Source organism: Armigeres subalbatus, chromosome 3 (assembly GCF_024139115.2).
Source record: "Armigeres subalbatus isolate Guangzhou_Male chromosome 3, GZ_Asu_2, whole genome shotgun sequence".
Classification (NCBI taxonomy): domain Eukaryota; kingdom Metazoa; phylum Arthropoda; class Insecta; order Diptera; family Culicidae; genus Armigeres; species Armigeres subalbatus.
The window spans coordinates 385527722-385544395 of NC_085141.1; the positions used below are offsets into that span (position 1 = coordinate 385527722).

Sequence of the window (16674 nt, forward strand, 5' to 3'; positions counted from 1 at the left end):
ATACGTACTGAATTCAATCGTAAGGCTTTCCATTTCTTGTTGCCTCCGTATTACTTCGAGCAATGAGGCGTTCATTTTACAGCTCTCACTTATCAATACTTACGGTAATTTAATATAGGAAAAAAGTAAACAATAGATCAAGTAAAAAAGAAAGAAAATATTGTAAGTTTTGAAAATATAAAAAGGATAAAGAAAAGTAAAAAGGAAAAGCGATGTGGAAAAAGAAAAAAAAGTAGAAGAAAATGATGAAAAATAAATAAAGAAAATACGGACGGAACTACTAGAAAAATATTCAACAAAGAATCAAATAGGAAATTTAGATCGATTAATAATAAGGTAATGAGAATAATGAATATCATATAGAATGAACCTTAAAGAAAGTTAATTGAAAAGACAAAGTAGAGGATTTAATGGATTGATTATTTTGTGGTTGGTGATATTGCGTATGATGTGGTTCAATTGTTTATGAAATATACAAATTCACGATAATTTATTCCGAATTCAGCCTTTAATCAACATTTGTACAAGGATTCAATGCAACATACAATAGAACAAATATTTTTTCAATTTAAAATACCACAATTCAATTCATTCTGAGTTATTTTTAGCTCTCATCCATCGCCTCGGCAATCAGTTGTTGGATTTTTATCCGCACCGAGAGGTTCTTTCGGTTCGGTAGTTTCTTCATGAACGGATGCAAACTCATCAGGAAGTTATAGTCCGAGTCCATCTCCAGCGGTTCGCCGTAGCTTCTCTCATGCACCCTGCGCTGCTGATCGGCGTCGACCGGTTCCGTCTTGATACGGGCTCTAAGTTTGTTCTTAAAAGTCACCTCACCGTACATGTGCTCCGACACTTCGATCACGTCCTGGCTGGAACCTGCATCCATTTTGTCGTTCTCGTGGACAAACTCTTCGGTTTGAACCGTTTCGTAGGTTTCGATCATAGTGTGGTCGTCCGCATCGCTCTCCATGACGGCGGCCGCTGTTTCAACGTTTGAACTCAGCGGTTGTGGAATGATTTCGTACGTAGGTGGTTTCGGGTCGGTGTAGACAACCGTGTAGGACTGCATCACTTCCGGTTCGCTTTCCACAGCGGAAGAGCCAGCGTTGTGGGTCATAGGTTCATCCGTTTCGGTCTGTGAATCATGTTTGGTATCGGAAGCATAGTTCCAGTGCTCATCCGATTTGGACTGATTCGGCGAGGTGGCGCCACTTTTCAGGAAGCTTTCCCTTGTGCGAAAGTGTCCGAGTAGAAACGACATGCGCTCATATAGAGGCCAAGATGAAGTGGCGATTTCTCCATCTTCCATGCGTTTCACTTCACGACGGAAGCTGTCACGGAGAGTTTTCCACCGAACTTTCAAGGAAGAAACTGGAAAAAGAAATAGATAGACATTGCAATAGTACATAAGAACTGAACTATGTTCTGAAAACTCGTATGTGAATATGTACTCGTAACTACGACCCTCGGTACACTAGACTGGTGCTTTTAACCAACTAAGTTACGAAGGACCTCCCCGTCGGCTTTCGCAACTTAGCGTCTACAAAATGAGCCCGAGATTCTCAAATCGGACACATAGTTAAAGCACTCACAATCCATTTCCAAAACCAACGCTTCTGATGTGAGTGAGCGTGAGTATTTATAATGTCTGGCGGCTACACATATTCTTCAGCAAATGCACTGATCAAGTAGAGGTTTTAGTTGTGCATTGCGTAAGTAAGAATACGCCACTCAAGTTCAGTGAACATAAGAACTGATTTAATTTCCTCAGTTATAATCGACATGGGGAAAAACTCAAATTCTAGAAAAAATCCGCGCAGAGAATTATTCATTAAATGAATGTAATGGACAAGCTTTTTTCGCTTAGAAAAATGGTCAAATCTCTATAGTTCAGTGCGTGATCTCTCATGTTTCGGACAGCAGAACGATCGTGCGGTCGACCGAATTATTGTGTTCTGCATAGCGCGGCTGGTAATAAAATTAATCAGTTCAGTGCGTGATCTCTCATGTTTCGGACAGCAGAACGATCGTGCGGTCGACCGAATTATTGTGTTCTGCATAGCGCGGCCGGTAATAAAATTAATCAGTTCAGTGCGTGATCTCTCATGTTTCGGACAGCAGAACGATCGTGCGGTCGACCGAATTATTGTGTTCTGCATAGCGCGGCCGGTAATAAAATTAATCAGTTCAGTGCGTGATCTCTCATGTTTCGGACAGCAGAACGATCGCGTGGTCGGCCGAATTATTGTGTTCTGCATTGCGCGGCCGGTAATAAAATTAATCAGTTCAGTGCGTGATCTCTCATGTTTCGGACAGCAGAACGATCGCGTGGTCGGCCGAATTATTGTGTTCTGCATTGCGCGGCCGGTAATAAAATTAATCAGTTCAGTGCGTGATCTCTCATGTTTCGGACAGCAGAACGATCGCGCTGTCGGCCGAATTATTGTGTTCTGCATAGCGCGGCCGGTAATAAAATTAATCAGTTCAGTGCGTGATCTCTCATGTTTCGGACAGCAGAACGATCGTGCGGTCGACCGAATTATTGTGTTCTGCAAAGCGCGGCCGGTAATAAAATTAATCAGTTCAGTGCGTGATCTCTCATGTTTCGGACAGCAGAACGATCGTGCGGTCGACCGAATTATTGTGTTCTGCATAGCGCGGCCGGTAATAAAATAAATCAGTTCAGTGCGTGATCTCTCATGTTTCGGACAGCAGAACGATCGTGCGGTCGACCGAATTATTGTGTTCTGCATTGCGCGGCCGGTAATAAAATTAATCAGTTCAGTGCGTGATCTCTCATGTTTCGGACAGCAGAACGATCGTGCGGTCGACCGAATTATTGTGTTCTGCATAGCGCGGCCGGTAATAAAATTAATCAGTTCAGTGCGTGATCTCTCATGTTTCGGACAGCAGAACGATCGTGCGGTCGACCGAATTATTGTGTTCTGCATAGCGCGACCGGTAATAAAATAAATCAGTTCAGTGCGTGATCTCTCATGTTTCGGACAGCAGAACGATCGTGCGGTCGACCGAATTATTGTGTTCTGCATTGCGCGGCCGGTAATAAAATTAATCAGTTCAGTGCGTGATCTCTCATGTTTCGGACAGCAGAACGATCGTGCGGTCGACCGAATTATTGTGTTCTGCATAGCGCGGCCGGTAATAAAATTAATCAGTTCAGTGCGTGATCTCTCATGTTTCGGACAGCAGAACGATCGCGTGGTCGGCCGAATTATTGTGTTCTGCATTGCGCGGCCGGTAATAAAATTAATCAGTTCAGTGCGTGATCTCTCATGTTTCGGACAGCAGAACGATCGCGTGGTCGGCCGAATTATTGTGTTCTGCATTGCGCGGCCGGTAATAAAATTAATCAGTTCAGTGCGTGATCTCTCATGTTTCGGACAGCAGAACGATCGTGCGGTCGACCGAATTATTGTGTTCTGCATAGCGCGGCCGGTAATAAAATTAATCAGTTCAGTGCGTGATCTCTCATGTTTCGGACAGCAGAACGATCGCGTGGTCGGCCGAATTATTGTGTTCTGCATTGCGCGGCCGGTAATAAAATTAATCAGTTCAGTGCGTGATCTCTCATACTTCGGACAGCAGAACGATCGCGTGGTCGGCCGAATTATTGTGTTCTGCATTGCGCGGCCGGTAATAAAATTAATCAGTTCAGTGCGTGATCTCTCATGTTTCGGACAGCAGAACGATCGCGCTGTCGGCCGAATTATTGTGTTCTGCATAGCGCGGCCGGTAATAAAATTAATCAGTTCAGTGCGTGATCTCTCATGTTTCGGACAGCAGAACGATCGTGCGGTCGACCGAATTATTGTGTTCTGCATTGCGCGGCCGGTAATAAAATTAATCAGTTCAGTGCGTGATCTCTCATGTTTCGGACAGCAGAACGATCGTGCGGTCGACCGAATTATTGTGTTCTGCATAGCGCGGCCGGTAATAAAATAAATCAGTTCAGTGCGTGATCTCTCATGTTTCGGACAGCAGAACGATCGTGCGGTCGACCGAATTATTGTGTTCTGCATTGCGCGGCCGGTAATAAAATTAATCAGTTCAGTGCGTGATCTCTCATGTTTCGGACAGCAGAACGATCGTGCGGTCGACCGAATTATTGTGTTCTGCATAGCGCGGCCGGTAATAAAATTAATCAGTTCAGTGCGTGATCTCTCATGTTTCGGACAGCAGAACGATCGCGTGGTCGGCCGAATTATTGTGTTCTGCATTGCGCGGCCGGTAATAAAATTAATCAGTTCAGTGCGTGATCTCTCATGTTTCGGACAGCAGAACGATCGCGTGGTCGGCCGAATTATTGTGTTCTGCATTGCGCGGCCGGTAATAAAATTAATCAGTTCAGTGCGTGATCTCTCATGTTTCGGACAGCAGAACGATCGCGCTGTCGGCCGAATTATTGTGTTCTGCATAGCGCGGCCGGTAATAAAATTAATCAGTTCAGTGCGTGATCTCTCATGTTTCGGACAGCAGAACGATCGTGCGGTCGACCGAATTATTGTGTTCTGCATAGCGCGGCCGGTAATAAAATTAATCAGTTCAGTGCGTGATCTCTCATGTTTCGGACAGCAGAACGATCGTGCGGTCGACCGAATTATTGTGTTCTGCATAGCGCGGCCGGTAATAAAATAAATCAGTTCAGTGCGTGATCTCTCATGTTTCGGACAGCAGAACGATCGCGTGGTCGGCCGAATTATTGTGTTCTGCATTGCGCGGCCGGTAAAGAAATTAATCAGTTCAGTGCGTGATCTCTCATGTTTCGGACAGCAGAACGATCGTGCGGTCGACCGAATTATTGTGTTCTGCATTGCGCGGCCGGTAATAAAATTAATCAGTTCAGTGCGTGATACTTGTTTCGAAGCGGGCGTGGTAGTCATATGGCTACTGCTTCTGCCTCATACGCAGGAGGTCGTGGGTTAAATCCCAGGTCCGTTCCATTCTCCTACTTTGTATCTTTCTCTTTATTCCTCATGTTCTAGCAATCGCTAGAACTGGAAATGGACTTCCATACCGTTTCCATTACTATTCCTATACCTCCAACTTGAGTATTCTATCAGTAATCTGCTAGAATTGGAAATGAACTATAGAGCTCGTTTCCTACATTCAATTAGAAATTCCATCAGTAACCTTCTCCTATCTATCACATTGGCAGCTCGTTAACCAAGACGGACCCCTGCCTCTCCAACCTAACCTATAAATTCCAACAAATTCCGCATGAACTCGTGGCAAGTGCAGAGGTATATTCGGCTTGCAGTGGGCGAGTGATTGCATCATCATTTCCTCCCCCTTCCCTACATTGACTTGCATTCTGACGTGGCAGGCGCCAGTATGACCTAACAAATGAGATCACCAGTACTTGTACATTGAAGATGTGTGCTAGTCCCAAGCAAACATCTGTTGGTTCCCTGTGCAAGAACAGCTGATCTGGTCATAATGGAGTAGCAACTACGAGCAGTCAATCAAGCTCAAGCTCAAGCTCAAGCTAGAAAAATGGTCAAATCTCTATGTAAATAAAAAAGTACGATTTATTAAGTTTTTAACGAATACTTTCCCAATATTCAACTCAGTGGGACGTAAATAAAAACTCCCTCTAAAAAAATTGAAATTTCCCGTAAACAATTAGGGGGAAAGACGGCTTTGGCAGGTTTTGTTCTATAAAAAATAAAAAAAATCAGAGTATGAGCAATAGATAAATATAAAATTTCCACAAATAAAACAAAATTTCCATAAACAATTAAGAATTTTCCACAAAACAAGAAATAAAAAAAATATAAAAAAATAATAGCAAAAATTGCAATTATATTAGAAGAATTTTCCATAAAAAATCAAAATGTTCCACGAAAAAAATACAAAATTTCCATAAATTAATCAATATTAGCAATAAAAAATTACAAAATTTTCCACAAAATAAATATATTTTTTTTATAATGAATTAAAAATTTCCACAAAATGATCAATAAGGAGCAATAAAAAAAAAGAAAATTTCCATAAAGAAAAATAAAAAATCAATCAAACTGTGCTTTTTTTTCCATAGATGACCCCTTCTTTAAAAGCGTTTAAAGTTCATGTAAAATTTCATCAGCTATATTGCTTTATTAAATTTTTTTATGGAAATTTTCTTATTTTTTTATTGCTCTTTATTGATTATTTTGTGTGACACGAATGTCGCTTGCTGCAGCTTTCGTCTTCTTTCAGGATATGGAGGAAGATTAAGTGGATCACACCATGGTTCCGATACTTTTGTAGACCGGAAACATATGCTTCTAAATGTCCGGAAAAATGCCTTCGTCCAGTGAGCGATTAAAAATGGAGGAAAGCGGCTCAGCAAAAACAGCTGCACAACGGCAGAACACAACAGATGGGATGCCATCAGGACCAAAGGAGACGGAGCTTTTCAACTTTTTGGCAGCAGCGATAATCATTTCAGGAGTAACCTCGAATATTGGCAAATTAAGAAGGTCCAGAGGTACGGCTTCGGCGTCTGTTGCTTGCACTGGCTGGAACACTGATGCAAAAAAATTGGCGAACATTTCACATAGTTCCACAGATGTATTTACTTCGTCGTTATCGTACATCAAATTACTTGGTATGGATGAATTTTTCCTTTTGCTATTGACAAATTTCCAAAAATATTTCGGATTAAGCCCAATGGAACGGTATGTTCACGCATCCTTTAACCCCTGTAGTTTTGTGATATGTATCATGTTAAAGTGACTACTTGAATGCTATACATCTCGAAGAATCATCTCTGTGGCAAAAACAACGCGGTGGACCCGATTAAATTATAGGGTGAAATAAATATACTTAAATTTATCAATGAGCTTAATAAATCCTTTCGGAAGCGTCGAAAACCTGGTGAGATGTAAGAAGTGTCCGATAAAGCTTGTGGTCTTCTGCTTTTGACACAAGACGATACTTTAATGAATGTATCGAATGAGGACAAATAAACGAATGGGCAATTGCTTTTAGACGATATTGACTGGAATATTTTCACTTGTCATTAGACCAGTTAGTACTTTTCCATTCAATGTCATCGTTGGATTATAATTTCAGATACGAATCTCCGCTTCAACAGCATTGTCGTATTCTCTTGCTTCAATTGACCAGCAATATCAAACTCACATCAAACATCTGACGAGACAAAAAGGTTCTTCAGTGGAAACAAACAATCTTCTTGAAAAATTCTGATGTAAATTTTTATTCTGAGCAATTATCCTATAAAAAATAAAGTTCCAAATAAAAGGGATTATGGATATAAATTTTAATTTTTTTCAGATCAATTTATCAATAACATTTATGCACAAATTCTCGCGAAACTTCATACTCGCCAAACTCGAGAAGTCTGTGTTGTCGTAATAACATGGAATTGATATTCGATCAAACATTTCCTACAAACTAGTGTGGACCGGACTGTCGTTGCAATACATAGTACAGCTATGTTCCGATTTTATCACGTTCCCATTTTGTCACGCTCCGATTTTATCACTCTCCGATTTCGTCAACAAAACTATTCCGTTTTTATCAACAAGAAAATTCAATATTTTTTTTTTTAGATTTAGATTTTAAAATTAAATAACTTGGGTTAGTGTCTGGCCAAATGATGTATTTATAGTATTTCAAGCACTAGCGGTAAAAAAGCCGTAACTAACAAGACAAGGTTTCTCTTTACCGACTTCTCCCCATCGAAATAAAAGATACAAGATGCGGGTTTGTTTGCACTTTATTACTTCAGGAGGAAGGATTACATTGTTATCTGGCGTTCTGATATAACCGAAAAATCGTTGAGAAACTTTTTCGGATGTTCTAGGCCATCCAAACTGTTCTGGAGAATATACCCTCGAATGCATTAGGAAATTTGTCTACAAACAAAATCCCCTAAGCTGGGATTTATGTCCAAAAATATCTATGTGATCAAAAGACATAAATTGATCGAGTTTTGAATAAACGTAAACTATTTCAGGGTCTCCAAAACGCCCTGGAGTTCAGAACATGTGATATACCCGATCAACCAAGCCTTGAACGACGTATTCGTGCATTGTTGAACATCTTAGCAGGTACATTGAGCTGATAATATTTCACTCATTACTTCTACACGCAACTATAGGCCTTTTAGTTTCTCCAAAATATCCTTGAGTTCAAATCAGTTCAGAACATGTGATTTACCCGATCAACCAAGTCCTGGACGATGTATCCATGCATCGTTGAACATCCCAGCAGATCCATTTAGCAGATTTTATTTCACTCATTATTATTACATGCTACTACAGGCCGTTTCGGTTGTTCAAAACGTCCTTGAGTTCAGAACATGTGATCTACCCGGTCAAACAAGTCCTAAATAGGGTGGTCGGTATTGGCCTTTTTTGTCAAATACCGGTATTCGGTATTTGATGGAGTCAATACCGGTAATACCGGTAGAATACCGGTTTTTGTGAAAATTACAGGTAGTAAAAGAAAAGCTTTTTATTTGGACTTTTGGATGAAAAACAATATTTGTTGACAAACTTCAAATGTTAAAATCATTGCTTGTTGAGCTGGGCAAAGCGAAACTTAAGTAAACATTACATACTGAGCGACTCATCTCCCAATCCGTATTGGATTTTGTTAGCAATGTTGCCAAACTGATAATGCCCTATTTGGTCCTACTTCGGTTGGTAGGATGAATGGTTCCAAGACCGTCAAAAATCAGTGTCAAATACTTGCCCTTAATCCCTTCCGATTCATAGTAGGAGAATTACTTACGCAAGGATCCTGACGTCAACGTATTTGCCACCAGCAACGCAAGTGTTTTGCTCTGCTACAGTCTCTTCACAAATTGTTCTTTAACCGATAATTTGGAGATGGCTTTTCAGTCTTGACAAAATCAAAACACTGTTATTTAATCTTGTCCAACGTTTCGGTCCGTTTGGGACCTTCCTCAGGGACTCAATTCTTACAGGTTTATCCTCAACTGTGGTTCTGCTTGAGGATAAACCTGTAAGAATTGAGTCCCTGAGGAAGGTCCCAAACGGACCGAAACGTTGGACAAGATTAAATAACAGTGTTTTGATTTTGTCAAGACTAAAAAGCCATCTCCCAATCATTAAACTACAGTCGAAATTAATACTTTGACCGATAAACCAGAAAAATATGCATAGAGGCATCTTCTTCATACCGATCGTCGTATGGTCGTTGTCTTAGTTTCAACGATCGCATCAGGATTTATAAGACGCTTCAAGATCCCATACGCTTGCCTAATCAAAGTAGCTCTGGATGACTCGAAGAATATGTCAAAATTGTTTCTGATTATTGCTTCAAGGCAGAATCATTCAAAAAAGCAAAAAGATCGGCGTATTTGGATCGTCTTTCTTGGATTCATTCCTTAAAAGCATCGAAATAGTGGCGGAAATTTCTGTATCTTGATTTGATAATTGTTCCAACGTAAATTGAAGCGCCACGTTGGCTTCATATAGAATGCAAAACTCACAGAGCAGTAATTCCATAACAGCTTGAACAGCACAATTTCATACATTGTGGGAAAATTCTCGGCGATATCAACAATGTTCATTGAAGAAAAAGTCATTTATAGTTTTACAGATGGCTAAGAGAATGGAGCAACATGTATGATTAATGACGATGTTGACCGATTTTTGTTGTAGCGTAAACGTCCTCAATGATGCTTACCTGGGCAAAATTACTCATGCGCGCATTTAATTGTTATATTTTTTTCTCAATGAGTCTTTACTGCTTGTAACCGAATATTTGTCTCATCTATGCTAGATTTCCTGTTTATATAGGACAGATATGCGATTACAGACAGTTGAGCTGATATAAGTAGGTGAAAATTATTCGAGATTGTTTATACTGACAGCAAAATTTAAAATACCGAACATACCGGTATTTTCCGTCTCTAATACCGGTATTTTCGGTACCCAAAATTGGCCGGTAATACCGGTATTGCCGGTTTCGGTACTACCGGTTAGACCTCCCTAGTCCTAAATGATACACTGGCCGGCATAATAAAGTGCCCACTTGCCGTTTTTCATACAAAATGGTCAACTTTGGAGCTCTAGATCTCGGGTTCCCGTGAACCGATTTGGCTGAAAATTTTACCAGAGCTCAGATATAACTTGAATTTTAACATATCTAAGTTTCGACCATATTGATTCACAGGTTAAAAAATTATTGCGGTATTACCAAAGTGAATTTTTTGGCAAAAATTTATTTTTTAAATATCTTGAATTCTATAGATTGTAGACTGATGACATATTCAGCAAAAACGCGTATTTTGCCAATACAAAAAAGTTTGCTATATATACCTGTACACTTAGAGATGTAGTTTTCGAGGTATTTGAAAAACAATTTTTTGCCAAAAAATTCACGTTGGTATTACCGCAATAATTTTTAACCCTGTGAGTCAATATGCTCGAAACATAGATATGTTAAAATTCAAGTTATATCTGAGCCCTGGTCAAGTTTTCAGCCAAATCGATTCACGGGTAACCGAGGTCTAGAGCTCCAAAGTCCAAAGACCATTTTGTATGAAAAACGGCAAATGAGCACTTTATTATGTCAGCCAGTGTATATCCGTGCATAACATCATAAACATTGCAGCAGTTCCATCGAGCTGGTAGGATATCACTTAATTCTTTTACAAGCTACTGTGGACCCTCCATGAGTTGATGTTCTAAGACACGATATCGAGTCGTTGGAACAATGATGCCGTAAAAAAATATTTTCACGGTTACTTTGATAGTCTTTTCGAACAATTTGCCAAGAATTTCTGTTCCACATCTCAATACCGACTTTATTACATTTCTTCAAAACGTCATGGATCTCAGATCATTTCACTACCGAATTTTCAAAACGGCTTTGACCTATCCAATAATCCAACCTATGAATGATGTTAGTGAAACCATTTAGCTTATATGACTTCAATCATCACTTGTTCTAGCCATTGCAGGCCTTTACGGTTGGCTAAAATATTCTGGAAGTCGTATTGTTTTATGTAATCATCCAAGTCCGTTATACGCCTAAACAAAAAAAGTCCGCAGCTAAATTGCTCGACACAAACACCTCCTTAGTTATTGTGCATCTAAAAGATATCTTGATCTTAACTCAAGATCATTTTGGATGACCTTGGACATCTTCTTCTTCTTCTTTTGCTATGGCTCTACATTCCAACTGGAACTTGGCCGGCTTTTCAACTCAACGTATTCTATTAACATTTCCTCAGTTTTTAATTGAAAGCTTTTCTATGCCCGCCATTGCATGAGTATGTATCTTGTGAGCCAAGTAGAAAGGGAACGCTATGCCCAGGGAATCTAGAATTTTTCCCAAACGATAATATTCTAGACCGGACCGGATCTAACCGTGAACACCTCGTATTCCAGAAAATTGTGTTTACATTATTCCTGTTGGATATATTAAGTTTATGTCAAAGACATTGCAAAAACTTTGATTGATTGACCTGGTAGATACCTTGAGCTGAACTCGAGAATGTTTTGGAGTACCTTGAACATCTCAAATTGAGTTTACATGGTGCGCACATGCTTATTGGACCATGTTGGGTACATATCGATGTTGAGGACATTGCATGGAGCCTTGTTTGTCCGGTAGATACTTTGGGTTGAACTTGGGAACGTTTTGGAATACCTTGACCATCATTGAGAAAACTGGATTTAAATGATGCGCATGTGCCTATTGGATTGGGTATATGACGATGATGATGACTTTGCATAAGCCTTGGTTGATTTGGTAGATACTGTAAGCTGAATTCGAAAACGTTTTGGAGAACCTTGAGCATCTCGTATTTCAGAAAACTAATCACTGTCTCAACGATCAAGATGACTAAACTTGATTGAGTGTTCAGATTTATTAAACAATGTGATATAGGATCCAAATATTTCAGATTCATCTACAAGCTGTCAGAAGCAAAATCTTTCCAAGGTTTTGGATATCTAGGTCTTCAGGGTATAGTCAAACTTGACCTCCAATATTTTTCTTGGGTAACCGACATCCTGATGAACATTTTTGCTGAAGAAACTGGGGACCTAGCTTTCTTCGGTAGTTTTTCACAGCCAATCTCAAACGCTGGGCATTTATGACCCATCCGTCCCGAAAGGGTTAAGGAGCTCAAATATTTTCAAATTTATTGTTATGTTATCAACGGATGCCACCTTATCTTAAGGAACGTTCATAAATTACGTCACGCGGAGGAGAGGGAGAGAGAGGGTTTCTAAAAGTGTGACTACTCATATCAATTTATATGAAATTTCATACAAAAAGTGGGACAATGAATGGAGGAGAGATTGACAATGGTTAATTTTTCGTAACATCATTTATGGACGTTCCCTTGATGCACTCCTTACTTGTCAGGAACCTCAACCAGTCACCATTGATGATAAATATATATTTCCTATGTCTTTTCACTAACCCTTGCCACCCACTAGCATGTTCACGTGGTTTATGGACGTTCCTTTAGCATTTAAAAATGTTAGAACCTGAAAATCTCACATTTTACCAGCAATAAATCATTTTTACTAAAATTTTAGCTTAAAAAAATCGTCTAAGAAAATTATTCTGATTTTGTCACTGTTCCGATTTTATCAACTGAAACTCACGGACCGTGTTGATGAAAACGGAACATACCTGAATTTCGAGCCCCACTTCATTTCTTGTATAACTCGAAAATACTACCCAAGCAACCAGAAGTTCAGATTTTACTTAAATTTACTCTTAACCGAACTAATTGGTTCACTATGGTTCACATCAAGTTCCAAGCACCCTTAACGGAACTTTAAAGTTCACTTTTACGCTCCCACCATACAAAAAATTACTTAAAATGAGAGCTGATTAAGCCAAAATAGCCCTTCTCATCCGAACTTCTGGTTGCTTGGGTAACTTGTCAACCCCTGTTCAAAAGAATAATATGAGAATTGCAACATATGTTTGTGAAACCCTGTTTTGTTTACCCCAACTGGTATATCCCCGCGAGCGCACCACCGCGCGTAAACTCACCGTCATTAGCCTTGAACGCTTTACGAATCTCCTCCCAGCCGCGATGCGCGACCTGCACGCGCTGCCGGAGGTGTTTACGGTGCCACAAAGCCGGCCGGGCTTGAACGCAGTCGATTAGCTTGATCGTGTCAGCGTTGAAATGGCAGTTCTTGCTTTGCAGGGATGGTCCCCCACCGACTACGGCCGGAGAAACCGTGCTGCTGGAACCGATCACTTCCACCAGTGCCGATGCGTTACCGGGAATACACGCCACAGCGGTGGTCGCTGCGATAGGCGGTGCCATCTTGAATGGTTCGTTGGGAGAAGTTCGCAATCACAACACCCTGGACGGCAAAACAATCAACAAACGCCTGTCAACTGAAGCACAAGGTCACTGCGGCTACGACCAAAACAACTATTTTATTCACTAATCTTCCCCAGCAGCAGATCAATCACTTAGTCGGTTGAATAGACCGATACTTCCACTTCGATTAGTAACGATTTAGTCGCGCAGTGCGCCAACGAACGACTAATTTTAGACAATTTACGCGAGAATCACTGGCCGTCAGCTACTTACGACGAGGCGCAAACGTTGTGACGCAGACGTATGCAATGCGGAGAGAAACACGAACCGAACGAATGTTATTTTTGCCTCCCGTGCCATAAAGCCAGACGCCTCAAAGCCGAGTCAGCAAGTAGTTGTTTAGAACTCGCGCACCGGGCAGCTGTTGCGCCCGTTCACTGGTCGGTCAGATCAGCAGAACACGCAAACGAAACCAACAACGGGCTGAATCCACACAGACACCAATGTAAGAGCCCAACGCTGCGCCATGCTGTGGCGATAGGCGCACGAGGCAAAGTAGAGTCCATGCGAGAAGAACACCGATTACGAGAGATGGTTTGTTTTGGCGCGCAACTCCTATCGCCGCTATCGAGGCAGTTGACGTCGTCGTCTTCGATGGTAATATTATCGTCGCCTTTTCTCATCATGTTGTTTTTGCATTGTTATTTGCTAGTGACTGCTTCCATTGCATTGGGGAAAGACTGGTAAAATGACTAAAATATAAACTCTCCTACAGAATAAGAAATTTTCTTTAAAATAATGAGTTTCAATTGTAAATATATACATATTCGCAATTTTTTTGGCAATGTTTAGCAATAGGGTAAACTGGGCTAATATGCACCCCTGTGGCAAAACGACCTTTTGATGTTTTTAGCGGTGTTTCAAACTAATTTCAATAAATGTTTACAGCTGGATTGTTAGTTCGAGATCTGAACTACATGCCCTGTATTAAACACTATGTAGAAATTGTCGAAAACATTCTCAAAAATATCAAAGGGCCGTTTTTCACCGGAGGTGCATATTACCCCAGTTTCCTTTCCATCATTTTTGGAAGGTTTGCAATTACTGATTTATTTAATTGTTTTTTTTCGGTGATTGTTTATGGAAAATTTGTTGTCAATCTGTAATAACTCTCGTTCAATTCTCTTAGAGGTGAGCCAGCCAAGGGCTGATTGCCTCTCAAATAAAGACAATTCAATTCGTTCAATTCTCAAAGCCAAGACTGTTTCGCATTGCCTATAAATGGAATTTAATACATAATACATAAAGTTTTCGACTTTAGCTTGATTTTTTTAGCTTTTTAGATTTGAAATCAATTTCATGATCTTTCGTTATAATTAATACAAGTATTCACGCATTTACAAAATGGATGGGAAACCTCAGAATAACATTCGAAAATGCACTGTCATAAAACGAGTTTAGTACAATTCCATTTAATTCCACCACCTCGTATTACTTTTTCATATTATATTTCGACCTCAACTGCAAGGTCGTCTTCAGTGTCTCGTACTTGGCGCATTTTTTAAAAGTCATCAAAAATAAAAATTCCGCACGTAATTGATACTCTACATTTGTTATACGGAAGGCCTGAAATTTTAATCAACGCACTCCTGGAGAAAGTTAGGCAAGTTCCTACGCCGAAACTCGAGAAGCTAGAGACGCTTATAGATTTCGGCGTGGGCATCCAAAGTCTGTGTGACCACCTGGAGGCAGCAGAACAATACGCTCACCTCTCGAATCCGTCGTTACTTTCGGAGTTAGTGGCTAAACTACCGGGCCACGTCAAGATGCAGTGGGGCAGTCATCTTCAGCAGTTTTCAGAAGTGAACTTAAAACATTTCGCGGATTTTATGTCAGGTGTTGTTTTGGCAGTGAGTAAAGTAACTGTGTACGCCGGTTTGAGTGCTAAAAGCGGTACAGTTGAGAAGTTTAATCCGAAACTACATGGAGCCCTGCATACTCATATCGGTGATTCAGATAGTGGTGTGGAGCCGCCGAAACTGTGTAACGGGTGTCATTCGACAGGCCATAGAATCGTTGACTGTGAAAGCTTTAAACAACTATCGGTCGACGAAAGATGGAAGCTGATCCAGAGCAGAGAACTTTGTCGTACGTGTCTCAACGATCACGGAAGAAGAAGCTGTAGGAGTTCAAATCGTTGTGGGCTCAACGGATGTCAATACCGTCATCATCCATTACTACATTCGTCGAAATCCAATACTACTATAACGCCACGGGTCGATATTTCGGAGAGTCATTCTCACAGACAGTCGGATAGTTTACTACTCTTTCGCATCGTTCCAGTGGCCATCCTGTGGATCATGTGATGAAAAGCTGCCATCAGCATAAAATGGCAGCTTTTCATCACATGATCCACAGGATGTAGACGATCCCCCTGAGCGAAGAAGGAAAAACGAAGGAGCTACAACACATCATGGAAACAGCGAGGATTAACGGATACAAGGAAAGAACAATACAAGCAATCATCAACAAGAAGCAGAGGAACCTACGGAAAAACGAACTGACAACACTGACACCGATCGATGAACCGCTGAAGAGGGTGTCGGTCTCCTATGATAAACACATCACCCACCAGCTACGCCAGCGACTGAGGAAATTCGGCATCGATTTAGTATTCTCCAGCACAAGCAATCAACTGAAGACACTGTTGGGCTCCACAAAGGATAAAGTAGAAATGTTAAATAAGGCAGGGGTTTATCAAATTAATTATTCACAGTGTGATAAAGTATATGTAGGTCAAACAAAAAGATGTAAGGTTCAAAGAAGGAGAACTGCCTAGGGCGTGGTGGGATTTAGCAGTGGGCTCTGCTAAAATCCCTCCCAAAAAACCACAAGTGCCCGTAATCAGACTCTATCAAAGCGACTGTGTGCCGCTTCAAAAGCACAAGCCCAGGGAGTGCCAATTGGCATGGGGAGTGTCCCTACTTCGGTAGGGTAGCGCGTGAGCTGCTTCGGCAGGGAGTGAGTGATCTGTTTGTGCTGAGGCAGGAGTGTCATAGCGCGTCACCGCTATTGTCACCTCGAAGCGCAGCAGAAGTCTGAGTATGGACTGCACATGCTGAGGTAGGAGTCGAGGTACCCATCGACACCTCGAGGCATTGCAGTGGAGTGTTAGAGTGAGCACCCGAAAAGGGTCACATGGAGCGAATGGTCTTTGGAGAAGCTGCTTCGGCGGCAGGGTAGCAGTGGGTTGTACCCACACACCTACAGTTGTGCACATGTGGTGCATGGGGAGTGTCCCTGCTTCGGCAGGGTAGCGTGTGGTCTGCTTCGGCAGTGGTGTGATTGATCTGCTCGTGCTGAGGCAG

At 41.1% G+C, this 16674-nt stretch overlaps 1 protein-coding gene across 1 annotated transcript; it reads right to left on the reverse strand.

The window, feature by feature from the left end:
- Positions 1 to 488: 488 nt before the first annotated feature.
- Positions 489 to 13709, reverse strand: LOC134223827 (uncharacterized). Its single transcript, XM_062703040.1, has 2 exons — positions 13024 to 13709; positions 489 to 1374 (listed from the first exon to the last, which is right to left on the reverse strand). Exons 1-2 carry the CDS (start codon positions 13304 to 13306, stop codon positions 605 to 607), a joined length of 1053 nt encoding a protein of 350 aa, XP_062559024.1. The 5' UTR covers positions 13307 to 13709; the 3' UTR covers positions 489 to 604.
- Positions 13710 to 16674: the final 2965 nt, after the last annotated feature.